We start from the raw sequence: 18341 nt of genomic DNA, 5'->3' as shown, positions 1-18341 counted from the left end.
CCGTCTGCCTTAGTTCAGGCCTCCCGACTATATATTCTTTGGGAGAAGCTACCTTAGTCTACTATTCCGGGTTCCGCGTAATTCCGTTCTGTCTCGCCGAGTAGAACAGAGTAAAGGCTTATATAGATAGCACGAAATTGCCCACAAAATACTGCCAGTGAAACAGCACCTGTGCTCTGCGTAAAAAAAAAGGGAAAAAAATCAGCCACGACATAAAACATGTCCATACGATTTTGGCTCATAGCAACTCTATGTTACTCCGTCGGAGCTCTTAATGGAAGAGTGCATAATATTTGGCAGCTTTGGTTTTCTTAAATTTCCTATATTTGGTCTACTGCAATCTTGGGTCAGCTGGTTATACGTACCAATGGTTTGGCTTATATAACCGAAAATTTTACTGACAGAGTGGTGCCATGTTACCTCTGTTCTGCATAACAATGCAATAAATCACGGCATAAGACTTATACATACAGGGTGTTCAAAATTAAGCTTTATGGTTCTCTTAAAGTTAGGAATTGGGAGGAACGTGAAGACCACCTGTGCAAATAAGTTATGTGGCCAGGGGGACACCAAGTGAGATGATAATTATCACTGTTAGCAGCCCAATTACCTAAAATTAAATGATTAACTTTTTGTTCACCGCAATAAGTCGGTATGTTTGTATTGAAAAGTCAGAAGCAGTCGTGTTTCTACATAGTGTTAGTAGAAAGAATTATTCTAGCTTGTCTGTGCTCGGAGATATCCGACTCCAAATTTTAATTGCCACCCGCCGTGGTTGCTCAGTGGCTATGGTGTTGGGCTGCTGAGCACGAGGTCGCGGGATCGAATCCCGGCCACGGCGGCCGCATATCGGTGGGGGCGAAATGCGAAAACACCCGTGTGCTTAGATTTAGGTGCACGTTAAAGAACCCCAGGTGGTCAAAATTTCCGGAGTCCTCCACTACGGCGTGCCTCATAATCAGAAAGTGGTTTTGGCACGTAAAACCCCATAATTTAAATTTTAATTGTCGTTCGCATGATTGTACGCATGCAAGAGAGTGAGGATTGGCGCAAAGCTCCTCCCTGATGTGGCACGGCTATTGCGTGCGGCCTTTAGTCTGACAACGGGGCGGAGGCATCGGCAAAGATGATAACTGTTCCCCTACCCCTCTTGGCTGGCCAAATAAAAAATGGAAGAACCCGGAACCGCTGTCGTAACACGCGACCGCGCAGCCTGTAACCATGGTGGCAGCTGCCATGCCCATGATGGCGCGTGCGGAGAAGCCGTAGGGCAGTGTGCGTGCGTAATGGTGACTAGACGAGCTATGCAAATAAAGTGACTGCTGATTTCCAAGTACTGTGTGTTTTATTGAAATCAAGAGGTATAACTGCACGGCAGACTGCGCTGTCATGTCTTGATTTCGCCAGCCGAGAGGGAAGGAGAACAGTTATCACCTTTCCCGATGCATCCGCCCTGTTGTCAGACTAAACACCGCACGCAACAGCCGCGTCACGTCAGGGTGGAGCTTTGCGCCGATCCCCACTCTCTTGCATGCGTAATCATGCGACGACAATCAAAATTTGGAGTCGGATATCTCGGAGCACAGACACGCAGAGTAATTCTTCCAAGTGAAACTGTGTAGAAACACGACTGCCTCCAACGTTTGAATACAAACATGCACACTTACTGCAGTCAACAAAAAGTTAATTATTTAATTTTAGTTAATTGGGCTGCTTCCAGCGATAGTTATCATGTCACTTTGTGTGCCCCTAGCCACATAACCTATTTGCACAGGTGGTCTCCGCGTGCCTCCCAGTGCCTAATTTTAAGACAAGCATAAAGCTTAATTTTGAACACCCGGTACAATGTCGCCTCATTTGAACAGCACACAGACGCATTAATGAAATAGCGCATGATATTCAGTGGCTTCCTTGATATCCTTTAACTTTTTTTTATATTTAGGCTACCAATTATTGGCCCCCTGGCATATACCACGGGGTGGGTGTCCGTTCTTAGCCAACCCTTCACTATGGATATATGTGCCACTCTGACAGAAGCGGCACAAAATCTCGAAAACGCCTATCTAAATACATGGGAACGGAGAAATAGTTTTTCTTGCATCCACTGCACCAAAGCTGATGAGGTCTGTTGCATTTGAAATATAAAGGAAAAATCTGCCAACTGGATAGGGAGGAGATATTTTGTTCAGGCTCTGACATTTTCTTTTTTTGCACAACTTGTCAAAAGGGCCAAATTCAAGAAAATTGAAGCGTGAAGTTTACAACTCTTTAACTGAGCAATAAAAAAAAAGAACTGCATCAGAGTTCTGTAAACTGCACGTATTAAAGTATCTAAAAGCGGTCAAAATTGATTTCTTAATTATACGCCGCTCAGAAATATGCCTATTTCCGGGTGGCACCGCAGTAGCTGGCTGTTGTAACGCGGAGTGTGTCCTGTTTTCTCGGCGTCTTCCATTGTTTCAATCTGTTTAGAACAGCTTCGATGTATCTTCAAGACAGAAGCGATAATGAATAAACCTTTGAAACGCCAGGCACGTTCTTTGGACTCGGGTGTAAGCTCGTACAAACCATTGTTCGGGTCTTTTAAGCTGCTTGGAAAAAGTAATGTCGCACCCCGGCTCCTAGCGACTTACATAATTCGTACAGGTGGTGATACTTGTATCAGTGACACCTCTGTTTAATCGCATTTGGGGGGTTTTCCCTGTGCACATGTCTGAAAACCTGAAGCAAGGTTTCTTTTTGACTTGCTGGGTTCAATTAATTTAATAATCGTTATTTAGTAGGTAATTTATTATGTAACAAGCTCTGTAGCCCGAAGAATGATCAGAAAAATTAAATGTGACGAGTGCTCGAAGGCGCTTATTTGGCCACTTGTTTCTGAAATGCCTGCGGATGCCTACTTAATCAAGGAAGTATAGAGGGTAAGCGGTGGTTTACCCATCTGATTGACAAGAAATAAACTCATTCCAGTTGACTGCGCACGATCCTCGAAGCATGGAATTATTTAACAGCCTCAGCAAGTTCTATGCAACGATGAGGCTTCATTTCCTTGTAAAACCAGAGCACAAGGGAAAAGAAGGCAAGCAGCAGCGAATGGGCTATTTGAAGCTTCGTCGTGTTACATGAATGTGCCTGCAGATATGCTTTCTTTTGATTGTGATCTTGAACTGCTTGTTACGTGACGTTCATGATATACCAAAATAAACACGCAATCTTCGACACTCCGGACATTGTGTTTGTATATACATGAGCATGCCTCAAGACGGCAGTAACTCAGAATACCTTCATTCACAAAGCACCGAACTTTCATATGATAGCCCGAAAATGAACGGCCGCGTAGTGAAAAAAAGAAAAACAAAACTATTCTTAAAGGCTGTATGCTTCAAATCGGTTAACTCGTCAGCTCACACTCGCACGCTTTCACTCGCACGTACAGCATACGGCGCGCGGCGACGGCGCTGTCGCCCTTGTACTTTACACTGAACATCACGGCGACGGCGACGACGCTGTCGAAAATGCGCCTGGAGTGTCAATATAATTGCTATCGCAATAAAAAGCGTCTAAGACTACAAGCGGAACGGTGACGTCGAATATATGCATGCTATGCCGACCAAAGTGCCGGCCTATTATATAGCGACGCGACTTGCGGCGCGAGTAGGCCGGTCTAAGAATAGCGACAGCAGTGCCGCCGTTGCTGCTGCGCTCCGCGGCCATCAATGCTTCCACCTTCCCTTCTAGTCACTATAACTGTGCTGCACGAATCTGTGCGAGCCTGCAAATGGTTAATAAGGATCTTCCGGTACTCATTTGTGCATGAGGGGAAAAAAAAACATTGTTACCATGCATACGCACTAGTCTAAATCAGTGTGTTTATACGTCAAAGGTAACTGAAAGAGAGCAAAACAATAAAATGATGGTTGATACGAACTTTCGGTCGTGCTTGAAACCATCTTCTTCGGTGATGCCTGCAAGCTTCACGTCGTACACGATTTCTCTGAAAATGAAATTGACGTTGCTTTGGATGGAAAAAGCATTGAGACTCACTGCTGGTGCGCCCTTTGATTTAAAGAATACTGACTGCTGTTGAGGTATGTCAGAGCACTCCTACGCGATTATAATAATATACTGTAGAGTATATATGCGACATGCTAAAGTGAAGCTTCCAAGGGTACTCGATTATGCAAGGCCGGCGTCACTGCGCGATCTCTTGACACATTGAATGTATTTGCGTGTTCCAGCCCACGTTACTTGTTAGAACGGACTTCAACTGTGAACTTCACAGCTTCCGTTCGTTTCCAAGCTTTAACAAAAACATAAAACATTTGGGAAACAGATATGAGGCCGCGGCGGCAGCATTCCGATGGGCGCAGAATGCGAAAACGCTAGTGCACCGAGCATAGGGCGCACGTTAAAGAGAAACTCACTCAGGTCATAGTTCTGGCACGTAAAACGCCAGATTAAAAAATAAAAAAGAAGAAGAATAGGTGGTTATTCGCTTAAGTCAGCTATCGAGCGAGCGAGTGAAGTCGCAGTATTTGCGCTTACGATGCTCCACGGTCCCATATATAGAACTTATAGCTGAAACATGTTATATATAATATGCTTCATCGGGGCGTATACGGCCCGATGAAGTCAACGGAAATCATCGGAAAACGAGTCAAACTAACCAGTTTTCAACACATGAAAGTACGAAATTAGCAAAGAAAGCGTAAAGTGCCATAATAAAAGTTGAGAGGCACATATACGCGTTGACTGCGGAAACACACGCAGGCTAAGTTCACTATGATAACACGTGAACTTGAGTCAACCACTACAGGGTGCGGTTTCTGTGTCGTGCGTAGAAGCATAAAAAGCACCTGCGCGACGCAGAGACAGCGCACCGCCGGTGTGTCTTGACACGCATGCCAACGACGCAGCGGCGTAGCTAGGGCGTCTGGCATCCGGGGCCCATAGGTCTTCTGTCACCCCCCCCCCCCCTTGATGTAGTCGAGGAAGGCGAAGATATCGACAATTTCCGGGTTTCAGAACCAGTACAGCCGCCTTGGATACGGCGCACGTTCCCCGGGTCCCCCTCTCCTTCGCTTTCTTTCCGAGAGATCACGAATGCAGCAGATATACACGCTATTTTTTCTGCAGCAAATAACACAGGGTGCTGCACTGATAACGTGTGATAAGCCGATGTGCACATCTTGGGTCAGACTGTAAGGCTTGGCAGCCAATACAAATGCGGCATCGTGGAAAACATGACTCACGTCACAAGTAACAAAAATATATTTATAATAAAGTTTTAATTACCAATTTTAGCGGCAATATTGCATTTGCAAAACTGAAGCCCGACATTCATATTGACACGTGTACTTATCGCGCAACCACGTTTCGCCGCTTGACAACTGTAATCGCAGAGCGAGGGACGCGCCTGCATGTATCCGACGTTTCTGGAAAGTTATCGACGCTTCTATCCGCGTATCTGTTGTCGCCGAACCTTGTGTTATCAGATTTCATCGCGTGACACGAATGGTGTAGAACTTTGTGGAAGACACGCGGGTCCCATCAGTTAATCTGGAACATTCGACGACTGATCTATAAAAGCCGACGCGCTTGACCCGCTGATCAGATTTTCGACGATCGCCGAGCGTGTTCGCCGCTTTCGTTGTGCTATAAGTGTAGCCTGTTTTGTGGGCACAGGTTCGCCCAATAAAAGCTAGTTTTGTATTCCACCGTACTGCTTCTTTCGTCACCGTCACTACCACGTGACATCTGGTGGAGGTGCTTGTGCGTTCATGTACCGAACGCCCCCGCAAAGCCGCGATCCAAGCCCAAAGCCCGAGGACAAAACTAACATCGCCGAAGACCAGCGTGCTAGCCGCAGACTGCAAGGACTGCCCCCAGAGCACGGACTTCTGAGTCGACAAAGAAGATCGTGGTCAAAACAACCCCAATGGCTGCCCCAGCGTCCCCCGTTATCCTACAACAACCTCGGGACCCACCGACCTTCCATGGAGCAGCGACTGAAGACCCAGAATCCTGGTTGGAGACCTACGAACGAATCGCGACTTTTAACAACTGGGACTCCGACGACAAGCTGCGGCATGTATACTTTGCCTTAGAAGATGCCGCCAGAACGTGGTTTGAGAACCGGGAGTCGACCTTGACGACATGGGACCTCTTCCGTACCGGCTTCCTGCGCACCTTTACGAGCGTCGTGCGCAAGGAAAGGGCCGAAGCCATGCTGGACGCCCGAGTGCAGCTACCTAACGAGAACGTCGCCATCTTCACGGAAGAAATGAAACGTCTGTTCCGCCATGCCGACCCGGATATGCCTGAGGAGAAGAAAGTCCGCCTTCTCATGCGTGGTGTGAAGGAAGAACTTTTCGGCGCAATGATACGAAGCCCACCGAAGACCGTAGAAGAGTTCCTTCGCGAGGCCACCAGCATCGAGAAGACACTCGAAATGCGGAACCGGCAATTCAACCGCCGTACAAGCTCTACCCACTACGCCGGAGTTCAGTCACTCGCCGCCGACGACCTACGCGAGACTATCCGAGCTGTCGTGCGGGAGGAGCTACAAAAGCTGTTCCCATCATCACAGCCTCAAGTGGCTTCGATTGCCGACGCCGTGCGTGAGGAGCTCCAACAACAACTTGGAGTAGCCCCTGAATCGCCGCAGCGTGAGCCGCAAGCGATGACCTACGCCACCGTCGCACGCCGTCAAGGACCCCCTCCGCGACCGCGCCAGGGCCCTGTCACGCCACAGTTTCGTCGTCCGCCAGCACGACCACCCGTCGCCCAGCGCACCTACGCGAGGAAGACGGACATCTGGCGTGCTCCTGACCACCGCCCGCTCTGCTACCACTGCGGAGAAGCGGGTCACGTCTACCGACGATGTCCGTACAGGGAGATGGGACTGCGAGGTTTTGCCGTCAACGCGCCGCGTCCACAGCTTGGCGAGCGCCCACGTGACATCGCCGATTACCTCGCCGCTACTCAGTGGAGCCCTCGACGGCCGTCCCGTTCGCCATCACCAGGCCGCTACCTGTCGCCGCAGCGCCGACCATACACTGGCCCAGCCCGGGGCCGGTCAGCGAGCCCATACCCGGAAAACTAAAAGCAGCAACCGATGAAGGTGCGGTTGCTGTTCGTCGAACTGACCAAGATCCTCCGCCGCCGACGAAGACGACGAAGAAACCATCTCGACGACCTAATGACGACACGCCGCCGTCCCGACGAAGTCTGGAAGCCAAAACTACACCGACGAAAGACGACTTGACGACGCGACGTTCCAACTTCATTTCAACACGACGCAGCCGTGATCCAACGCCAAGACCTAACTGCAATGCCAGACAAAGAACAACCGACCTCGACGTGCTTCTCGACGGCTACAAAGTCACTGCCTTAGTCGACACAGGGGCCGATTACTCCGTAATGAGTGGACACATCGCCGCCCAGTTGAAGAAAGTGAAGACCGCATGGGAAGGCCCTCAGATTCGCACCGCTGGAGGACACCTCATCACGCCGACTGGGATCTGCACGGCAAGAATAACCATTCATGACCGGACTTACCCTGCCACCTTCGTTATCCTCCAACAGTGTTCACGAGACGTCATTCTCGGTATGGACTTCCTGGACCAACACGGCGCAATCATCAACCTCAAGTCGAAGTCAGTAACGCTGTCGGAAGATAAAGCAATGCCGCCGGAGAGCCCTCGTAGTCACCACGCCTTGAGTGTGCTTGAAGATCAAGTGAGCATCCCGCCTCGCTGCAGCATTGTTATTTCGGTCAGCACCGAAACACCCGCTGACGTAGAAGGCGTCATCGAAGGCGACCAACGTCTACTGCTAGACCGTGAAATTTGCGTCGCAAGAGGGATCGCTCGACTGCATGGAGGGAAAACTGAAGTGTTGCTGACAAACTTCAGCCAGGAGTTCAAGCACATCAACAAGGGCACGACGATCGCGTACATCGAAGAAATTCTGGAAACAAGTAATGCGTTTGTCCCATCGGATTCCGCCGCATCTACCCCGACGACCATGGTTCCCGAACCAGACTACGACATTAATCCAAATCTCCCTATGATTAAGCAACAGCAGCTGAGAAGTCTGCTCCGACGATACAAAGGCTGCTTTTCGACGTCATCGAGGATTCGACAAACACCAGTCGCCAAGCATCGCATAATCACCGAGGAATGCGCTCGACCACTCCGTCAGAGCCCTTGCCGAGTTTCGGCGCGAGAACGTGAAGCTATAAGAGAACAAGTCGACGAAATGCTGCGCGACGACATCATCCAGCCATCGCAAAGCCCGTGGGCATCCCCTGTTGTTCTGGTAAAGAAAAAGGACGGAACCCTACGTTTCTGCGTCGATTATCGGCGTCTGAACAAGATCACGAAGAAGGACGTATACCCCCTCCCACGGATAGACGACGCATTGGATCGGATCTGCAACGCTAAATACTTCTCGTCCATGGATCTCAAGTCTGGCTATTGGCAAATAGAAGTCGACGAAAGAGATCGCGAAAAGACCGCCTTCATCACACCAGACGGCCTCTACGAGTTCAAGGTTATGCCATTCGGACTGTGCTCGGCGCCTGCAACGTTCCAGCGCGTGATGGACACGGTTTTAGCAGGATTGAAGTGGCAGACCTGTCTCGTATACTTGGATGACGTCGTCGTCTTCGCCGAAAATTTCGACGTTCACCTTAGGCGGCTGGCAACAGTACTAGAGGCCATCAGGACATCAGGACTTACTCTGAAGCCGGAAAAGTGCCGCTTCGCTTACGAGGAGCTTCTATTTTTAGGCCACGTCATCAGCAAATCTGGAGTCCGCCCCGACCCGCAGAAGACAGCTGCCATAGCAAAGTTCCCACAGCCCATCGACAAGAAGGCAGTGCGTAGATTTCTTGGCATGTGCGCCTACTACAGGCGATTTTTCAAGAACTTTTCACGCATCGCTGAGCCGCTGACGCAGCTAACTAAATGTGACGTCGAGTTCAAGTGGGAAACGCCGCAGGCCGAGGCATTTCAAGAACTCAAACGACGCATGCAGTCGCCGCCCGTACTTGCGCACTTCGACGAGAACGCCGATACCGAAATCCACACTGACGCCAGTAGCCTAGGCCTCGGCGCCGTCCTGGTCCAGAGAAAAGATGGACATGAACACGTGATAGCTTACGCTAGCCGGTCGTTGTCAAAAGCGGAAGGCAATTATTCTACAACCGAAAAGGAATGCCTCGCCATCGTTTGGGCTACAGCGAAATTTCGCCCTTACCTATATGGCAGGCCATTCAAAGTCGTCAGCGACCATCACGCCTTGTGCTGGCTAGCGAATTTAAAGGATCCCTCAGGACGGCTGGCACGGTGGAGCCTCAGACTACAAGAATACGACATCACTGTAACATACAAGTCCGGACGAAAACACTCAGACGCCGATTGCCTATCACGCGCCCCCATTGACCCGCCGCCGCAAGATGACGAAGATGACGACGCCTTCCTTGGTATAATAAGCGCGGAAGACTTCGCCGAACAACAACGAGCGGACCCGGAACTTAAAGGCCTCGTCGATTATTTCGAAGGGCACACCGACGTTGTCCCCAGGGCATTTAAGCGCGGATTATCTTCCTTCACGCTTCAAGACAGTCTACTCGTGAAGAACTTCTCACCAGTCCGCGCCAATTACCTTCTTGTTGTCCCGTCAGGACTTCGTCCAGAAGTATTGCACGCCCTACATGACGATCCGACCGCTGGACACCTCGGTTTTTCCCGGACACTATCGAGGATTCAAGAAAAGTATTATTGGCCGCGCCTGACCGCCGACGTCGCCCGTTATGTCAGAACATGCCGAGACTGTCAGCGACGCAAGACACCGCCGACAAGGCCAGCCGGATTACTACAGCCAATCGAGCCTCCTTGCCGACCATTCCAGCAGATCGGGATGGACTTGCTGGGACCCTTTCCGACGTCAACAACCGGAAATAAGTGGATCGTCGTGGCGACAGACTACCTCACCCGCTTCGCTGAAACTAAAGCACTGCCGAAAGGTAGCGCAGCCGAAGTGGCGAAATTCTTTGTCGAAAACATCCTGCTTCGACATGGCGCCCCAGAAGTCCTCATCACCGACAGAGGAACGGCCTTTACAGCGGAGCTTACCCAAGCCATTCTGAAATACAGTCATACAAGGCACAGGAGGACCACGGCCTACCACCCGCAGACGAATGGCCTTACGGAGCGGCTGAATAAGACCCTCGCCGACATGCTAGCGATGTACGTCGACGTCGAACACAAGACCTGGGATGCCGTCCTGCCGTACGTAACATTCGCTTACAACACGGCGGTGCAAGAAACAACACAGATCACGCCGTTTAAGCTGGTTTACGGCAGGAACCCGACGACGACGCTCGACGCCATGCTGCCCCACATCACTGTTGACGTCGCTAGCTATCTCCAGCGCGCCGAAGAAGCCCGACAGCTCGCCCGCCTACGGATCAAGACCCAGCAGCGTACCGACAGCCGACACTACAACCTCCGAAGACGCTTCGTCGAGTACCAGCCCGGCGACCGTGTTTGGGTATGGACCCCGATACGCCGGCGAGGACTCAGTGAAAAGCTGCTGCGACGCTATTTCGGACCCTACAAGGTCATCCGACGTATTGGCGCACTAGACTATGAGGTCGTGCCAGACGGCATTTCGCACTCACAGCGGCGCCGCGCACGATCTGAAGTGGTCCACGTGGTGCGCCTTAAACCATTTTACGGACGCTGATGAACTTCCTTAGTTTGTTGTTTTCTTTGCTACGAGTGCTTTTCTTTGTTACTTTCGTTTGTTTGCAGCATCGGGTCGATGCTTTTTAAGAGGGGGGTAATGACACGTGTACTTATCGCGCAACCACGTTTCGCCGCTTGACAACTGTAATCGCAGAGCGAGGGACGCGCCTGCATGTATCCGACGTTTCTGGAAAGTTATCGACGCTTCTATCCGCGTATCTGTTGTCGCCGAACCTTGTGTTATCAGATTTCATCGCGTGACACGAATGGTGTAGAACTTTGTGGAAGACACGCGGGTCCCATCAGTTAATCTGGAACATTCGACGACTGGGCCGCTATTTTGTAGCGATGCCTTATGCCTTATTCTATGCTATTCTTATCATCCACCACACACGGCCGCCTGATCGCTTTGATAATGTGGGCAGGCCGTCGCTCTGACCAGTGGCCAAGCGCGAAAAGCCTGAAAAAGCATAGAATCGGAACAGGCATCGCTACAAAATACCGGCCCAGATCTATAAAAGCCGACGCGCTTGACCCGCTGATCAGATTTTCGACGATCGCCGAGCGTGTTCGCCGCTTTCGTTGTGCTATAAGTGTAGCCTGTTTTGTGGGCACAGGTTCGCCCAATAAAAGCTAGTTTTGTATTCCACCGTACTGCTTCTTTCGTCACCGTCACTACCACGTGACAATATCTTGCCCAACAACAACTTCACAAAAATCTTCGTAGGTACTATGGCACGCAGTATTTCGTCTGTGGGCAGCGCTGAACGAAAACGAAAATTAAATTGTTTGTCAGTGACGCTGGTCTCCCCACCCTATTAGAAAACGCTACCTGCTTCCCCGCTGCGCGGGCGCCAATGCTATGACAATTACGAGTTCTCTTCATTCTTATCAATAAAGCCTTGTTTTCATTTTCTGCCATACGGACAAACGTGATTATCCGAGCTGCGGTACCACAGCAAGATTGGGAACAGAATAGAGCATGCGTTGCGTCGATTCTTGGCGTGGTTTTGGCACGTAAAACCCCATAATTTTTTTTTTCTTGGCGTCACCATAAAGAAAAGAAAGAAAAGGGCGCGATGGAGCCCGTGCCAGCGAAAGCTTGCACTAATTTTGGTCTGCACTCGCAATGGAGAGGATTATGTTATCAACGTCACTGGTCCACTATTTCAGATTTATTTCGCTGCTGCTATATACTGGGCGCCGCCCGCAGTGCCAAAGTACTGTAGGTTGTAGCACCGAAAATGATTTTGTTTAAGACGTTTTTGTTGAGTTAACAATATGACTTTGAGTCCTTAATTCTCGAATTGAAGTGCTTCCTCTATAAGTACTAATTACGGGATTATTAAGGATATGGTTATTACTTATCTGCCATATTTTTCGCGCTACCGAGTTCCTAGTAATCAGAAAAAGACATAACTTCATAGAATCTCGATCGGGAAATATTCTTACAAAATTCACCTTTTTTTTTTATAAAACTCTGTGCAGCTGATACAGACACTGTACTTGTGACATGAAGTCACACAACAACAGTTTTCTGAAACTTTCGTCGGTAAGAAGAAAAGCGTGAAACATAACGGCAGGTTTCGCAGCGGCTTCTCGGAGCGAGCGGGAGAGGGGAAGTAAAAGCGAGCAGGACATCGCGCCGGGCCCGCGACTACAGCCTGTCGAGTCATACGCCTCCGAACTCTTTGGCCGAACCGAGTCTGAAGGCGATCCAGAGAATCCCATTCGCGTCTTTTGACGGCCCCACTTAGGCAACGTCGCTCTCAACGAACGCTTCGCCGTAAACGCGAGCGCCGGGCGCGCTGTTTGAACGCCCTCTTGCTGCTGTCTTTGTTCGTCTTCGCTGCGCGTTAAGAACGGAAGAGGGACCCAAGAGCCCCGACGCCTTACAACGCCTCACTGTATGTTTCGCGACTCCTAGCTGCTCCCAGCATGAACGCACAGCATGAACGCACAGCACGAGCGCACCCCACATGAAACGTTCCGCTAAGGCGAATAGTTTAGCGACCATTTCGCGAATTAAATTTGTTAGCCCGCACATTCGTGCAATTATTTCGTGGGGTGTTGATAGAGCTTAAGCCGACAATTCTGCGGCGCAACGCATTGGGTGCATGAGCTCGGGCTACTGGATACCGGAACATTCTTAGCAATTTGCGCCCAGTCAAGCCGGCGGAAAGAGGGGTGTCTTCAGGCGTATATGACACCCCCCCCCCTAGCCCCTTGCACCCGGGGCCCACGGCCCCCCGGCCCCCCCTGTTGCTACGCCACCGCAACGACGTTTCTCCGAAATACTTTTTGAACGTCATCGCTTTTTCGTCATTTCTGGCTTGCCGCGTCTTTTCTCATGGTATAGCAGTGGCCGTTTTGCCATTGCAGAAGCGTTATCTACTAATGCAGCGTAGGAGACGTTTAGTCAAATGCTATGAAGGCATGTAATATCACACCTGTCAGGCCAGCTAGGTCAGGTTGCTTGCTGACGTGGCAGTTGTGGGCAAATGGTAAAAGCTGTAGGACGTTGCCAGCGCCACGCAACAGGTAAAATGTCGCTGGGTCACTTCCTCCAAGATGAGCTTGGAGGAGAAAGTACGCACCACAACAACAAAAAATTTAGGTTGCTATACGTATACGAGCGGGATGTTGAAGTATATAGAATTGATTATGTGCTGTTATCTGCCACTGGCATATATTCTTTCTGCGCGGTCAGACAGGGCTATAAATAAAGTATGAGAAAAGGGCGGGCGTTGTGAGACGTGTGTGAACAGCCGCTGTTAAAGGGAAGCTGAAGTGGTTTTCAATTTCCATGAATTGCTGGGATTGGGAAGAACAGACCTAATAATTTACGGTTCCGAAATTTTTTTCTTCGTTTTGTTAATATAAGGGGCGGAAATCGCTTTCTAAATCACCCCCGCGGACACGCCCCCATCGCTTCCCGGAGCGCCGGGTGAGGAGGTTACCAGAGGAGAGAACCGGCGAGAGTGACGTCACTGGCGGGGACCGAGCTGCCGGACCGGCGTGCTGGCATGCGCTCGCATGCCTCTTTCCGTCCTGCGCTTTACTGAACGACGCTACGAGAGATTTGCCGCCGCCGCCGCTCACGTTTGTTTTGCGATTTTCGTAAACTGTTCTTTCCTTGTGTGCTGCGTGAGTGCCTACAGCCAAGGGCGCCCAACATGCCCTCGTTCTGTGCAGCATTCGGCTGCGCGAACACACGCGGGCGAGACGATGTGGTGTTTCACAGGTTCCCGAAGCACAAGAAGCTTGCAGCGCAGTGCGGTGAGGAGAGACGAAATCAACTGTGCTGTGCTCGGACTATTTCCGCGATAGCCGGATAGCCTTACGACAAATGCGGAAACGCGTTGTTGCTAGCGTTGCTATACTCCGTTTCATACATCAGGTGCAACGCTGTGGAGGCTTGAGATACTTCTTGCAGTGGCTGCGTTCGCACTTAGAAAAAGTTCGATGTTTCTTGACCCGATTTTTTAGAAAACTTTTCATATCTAAGCTCAGTTCTGAATGAAAAAAAAAGAATTTACCCATAGAAACAATCCGTGTACTTATACGGCTGCTAACACGTTCTTTCAAATCAATTTTCTTTTCGGCATTCTTTAATTGCAGCCCGTTGCGGCAGCTTCACGTGCATGCTCGCGCGAGCAAATGCCGCTGGCACGGTGCGAACCATAGACGGAAACGCGCGCAGTAATAAATTTTGGTAATCGGACTTCGTGCGTAGCTTCCACAGCGTTGCACCTGAGGAATAAATTTCAGTATAGGCTTGCCTAGTGACATTCGACGTACGGTTGCAGTTATCATGTTTACCACACGGCGGTGCTAAAACTGCCTAATATCTTTATGTCAACACTAGCATGGAGCGCGCATACCGATTCTTGATCGAGCCACAATCGCAAAGTCGTCGAACCATATTCTGAATATTGCACATATAATCCCCCTGACCATCTCGATCTGGATGTGTATGATAAGCAACTTCCATGACTGTACCTCGCAGCACTGCATGTGCGCGCTTTGAAACGCGGCACTTATGTTCGCGATCGTGTATCAACGCTCAGAAAACCACGGGACTTCAGACAAGCAGCGGCAAGGTGCTTGACATCGCGGAATTGTACCCGTGTTTACAATCTAATGAGAAGTTAGTGCTTCGGCATTCTTCCAGCAGCAAGTTCCCAGTGACACTTTAGCGCATTTTTTCTCCCGTCATTGGAACGTGCAGCTACATGAAAAAAAATAATAATAAACCATACGTAACAGCTAAGATTTCCAGCGCGCGAGAAGGTGTACACATCGCTCTCGCTTTTGGCACACTCAACATGGTCGTTGCCGTCGTTGCCGCTATCGTTTTCCGTAACGGCTGTCGGTTCGAACATGTACGGCGAAAATACAAGCTGTCCGAGACAGCGAGAACGTTCCATAATGCTTACAACTCAGCTATGCAGCCGGAACAGAACAGCGTGCTACGCTCTCAGACGGCGGCATGCGGCGGCGCCGACCGGCGACTGCCGCCACTGACGTCACAGCGGCTCCGACCAATCACGGGCAACAGCGGCGTCCGCGCGATACCCTGAGGCGCTGGTGCGCGTTTTCATGAAAAAACAGCCGCTTGCGCTTGTTTCCGCCCTTTTTGAACGAGATATTCGTGTTCAGGGGACTCAAAACTGTAGAATGCCGCAGAGAACTCATTTTTTTCGAAAAGTGTTTCAGCTTCCCTTTAAGAACGGCCAGCTGCAGTGCAAGTTTGCCAGCCATTTACGCCAGCGGTGGCAACCTCATCTTGGAACGCCGCCGCCAACCTCTAGCCACGGCGTGACTAAGTCGACTTTGTGTCGGGAACAATACGCGCGCCCTCCACTCTCCGTCGCTTCAGCTAGGATGCGTTTGACGAAGCAGGCTTTGTGCAGACACCGCCACCGTTACGCTCAAGCCTCGTCGCCGTTGTGACTGAATAAGTTCGGCGGGCCAACTATTGTTACCGAACTCCCAAACGCGGACCTGATCTGCTACGGGTGGAGGAGTGGCCGCGGGAACGTCGTCGTAGGCTCCTTCCCACGCGCCTACCAAGACGCAAGACAATGTGCTACCCGGTCGGCTCCGAGTTCTACGAAGCCCCTCTGACGTCAGCTCCGGACCATGCACCTGTGTGTGTGTGTGTTTTCTGTCCCCTTGGAATCAAGGGGAGACCGAGTGCTTATAAGCCGCTGTTGTGCGGATGCTCGACACTTTTCTTAAGCAGTCATGTTGGACTGAGACACTCTCTCAAGCAGTCGTGTTAGGCTGACGTACTTTCTCTCGCAGTCATGCTAGACTGATGAACTGAATGTAAATATTGTAAATAAATCCGTATTCCTCGTTCTCGATGAGAAGCAGTCCTTCCCTTCATCAACGTCCTCAGCATGGATAAGTTGGACGACGGCATGGGCCAGCTACCTTCTAATTCATGCCTGACTCCAATCTTGACAACGGATCACGAGCGATATGGGATTGAGCCCCCAATCCCGACAACGCCCGACTTGTTGATGGAGCAGGGGCGCAGCTGTAGATAAGTGACAGTCTGCATGAAAACAGACACTACGTGTCTGCGCAAATGTGCGCCGCATTCGAAAAGAAATCAGAGAAATTTTCCGCCGTCCATAACAGAGCTTAAAAGTATGAGTGCTGCGGTATATTTTTCGTTCATTATCAAAATTACTCGATGCCATTTTTCATGTGTACTTCACATTAAAAAATCTGGAATCGCAACTGAGAACGTGGCATTAAAACCCACTTTTTTGTTATTGGCCATGCATGACCAAAAATGCGCATTATAATTTTTAACTCGACTGGATGTCCTCCTCATTACCTTGCTTAAAATTAGAGAGCTATGTGCGCGTTTGTGATAATTATTTCAGCATATGCATGCGAGCGCGTGAGTAACTGAAAATAAAAGAAGGACAGTGTTGCGAAATCTTTCTCCCAATTTTCATAGACGTTCCATCGTCGTAGTCGTCATCGTCATCATCATCATCATCAGCAGCAGCAGAAGCAGCAGCCCCGCTACGCCCACTGCAGGGCAAAGGCCTCTCCCACACTTCTCCAACTATCCCGGTCATGTACTAATTGTGGTCATGTTGTCCCTGCAAACTTCTTAATCTGATCCGCCCACCTAACTTTCTGCCGCCCCCTGCTGCGCTTCCCTTCCCTTGGAATCCAGTCCGTAACCCTTAATGACCATCGGTTAACTTCCCTCCTTATTACATGTCCTGCCCATGCCCATTTCTTTTTCTTGATTTCAACTAAAATGTAATTAACTCGCGTTTGTTCCCTCAATCAATCTGCTCTTTCCTTATCCCCTTAACGTTACACCTATAATTATTCTTTCCATAGCTCGTTGCGTCGTCCTCAATTTAAGTAGAACCCCTTTCGTAAGCCTCCAGGTTTCTGACCCGTACGTGAGTACTGGTAAGACACAGCTGTTATACACTTTTCTCTTGAGGGGTAATGGCAACCTGCTGTTCATGATCTGAGGATGCTTGTCAAACGCACCCCAGCTTATTCTTATTCTTCTGATTATTTCAGACTCATGATCCGGATCCGTGGTCACTACCTGCTCTAAGTAGATGTATTCCCTTACCACTTCCAGTGACTCGCTACCTATCGTAAACTGCTATTCTCTTCGCGAGACTGTTAAACATTAGTTCAGTTTTCTGCAGGTTAATTTTTAGACCCACCCTTGTGCTTTGCCTCTCCAGGTCAGTGAGCATGCATTGCAATTGGTCCTCTGAGTTACTAAGCAAGGCAATATCATCAGCGAATCGCAAGTTACTAAGCAATTCTCCATTAACTCCTATCCCCAGTTCTTGCCAATCCAGGTCTCTGAATACAAACACGCTGTGAATAGCATTGGAGAGATTGTATCTCCCTGCCTGACACCTTTCTTTATTGGGATTTTGTTGCTTTCTTTATGGAGGACTACGGCGGATATCTTTCAGTATTTTTACATACGGCTCGTCTACACCCTGATTCCGTAATGTCTGCATGACTGCAGAGGTTTCGACTGAATCAAACGCTTTCTCGTAATCAATGAACGCTATAGTAAGGGTTGGTTATATTCCGCACATTTCTATATCACCTGATTGATAGTGTGAATATGGTCTATTGTTGAGTAGCCTTTACGAAATCCTGCCTGGTCCTTTGGTTGACAGAAGTCTAAGGTGTTCCTGATTCTTTTTGAGATTACCTTAGTAAATACTTTGTAGGCAACGGACAGTAAGCTGATCGGTCTTTAATTTTTCAAGTCTTTGGCGTCCCAACTTTGTTAAATTAAGATTATGTTGGCGTTCTTCCAAGACTCCGGTACGCTCGAGGTCATGAGACATTGCGTATACAGGGTGGCCAGTTTCTCTAGAACAATCTGCCCACCATCCTTCAACAAATCTGCTGTTACCTGATCCTCCCCAGCTGCCTTCCCCCTTTGCATATCTCCCAAGGCTTTCTTTACTTCTTCCGGCGTTACCTGTGGGATTTCGAATTCCTCTAGACTATTCTCTCTTCCATTATCGTCGTGGGTGCCACTGGTACTGTATAAATCTC

General features: G+C 49.6%; 1 protein-coding gene across 4 annotated transcripts in view; it reads right to left on the bottom strand.

Moving 5' to 3' along the window:
- Positions 1-18341, bottom strand: part of LOC135903957 (amiloride-sensitive sodium channel subunit delta-like) — a 136913-nt gene that overhangs the window by 23817 nt on the left and 94755 nt on the right. For all 4 annotated transcript variants that reach the window (XR_011507438.1, XR_011507439.1, XM_065434467.1 and 1 more), the window contains exon 9: positions 3929-3994. Coding sequence is in view for 2 of the 4 variants with exons in the window: in XM_065434467.1 (XP_065290539.1) it covers positions 3929-3994 (66 nt within the window). In the remaining 2 variants the exon portion in view is untranslated. The remainder of the gene's footprint in view (positions 1-3928; positions 3995-18341) is intronic.

Source organism: Dermacentor albipictus, chromosome 1, assembly GCF_038994185.2.
Source record: "Dermacentor albipictus isolate Rhodes 1998 colony chromosome 1, USDA_Dalb.pri_finalv2, whole genome shotgun sequence".
Taxonomy (NCBI): domain Eukaryota; kingdom Metazoa; phylum Arthropoda; class Arachnida; order Ixodida; family Ixodidae; genus Dermacentor; species Dermacentor albipictus.
The sequence above is the reverse complement of the archived record's forward strand: the minus strand, read 5'-3'. Positions and strand labels throughout refer to the sequence as shown.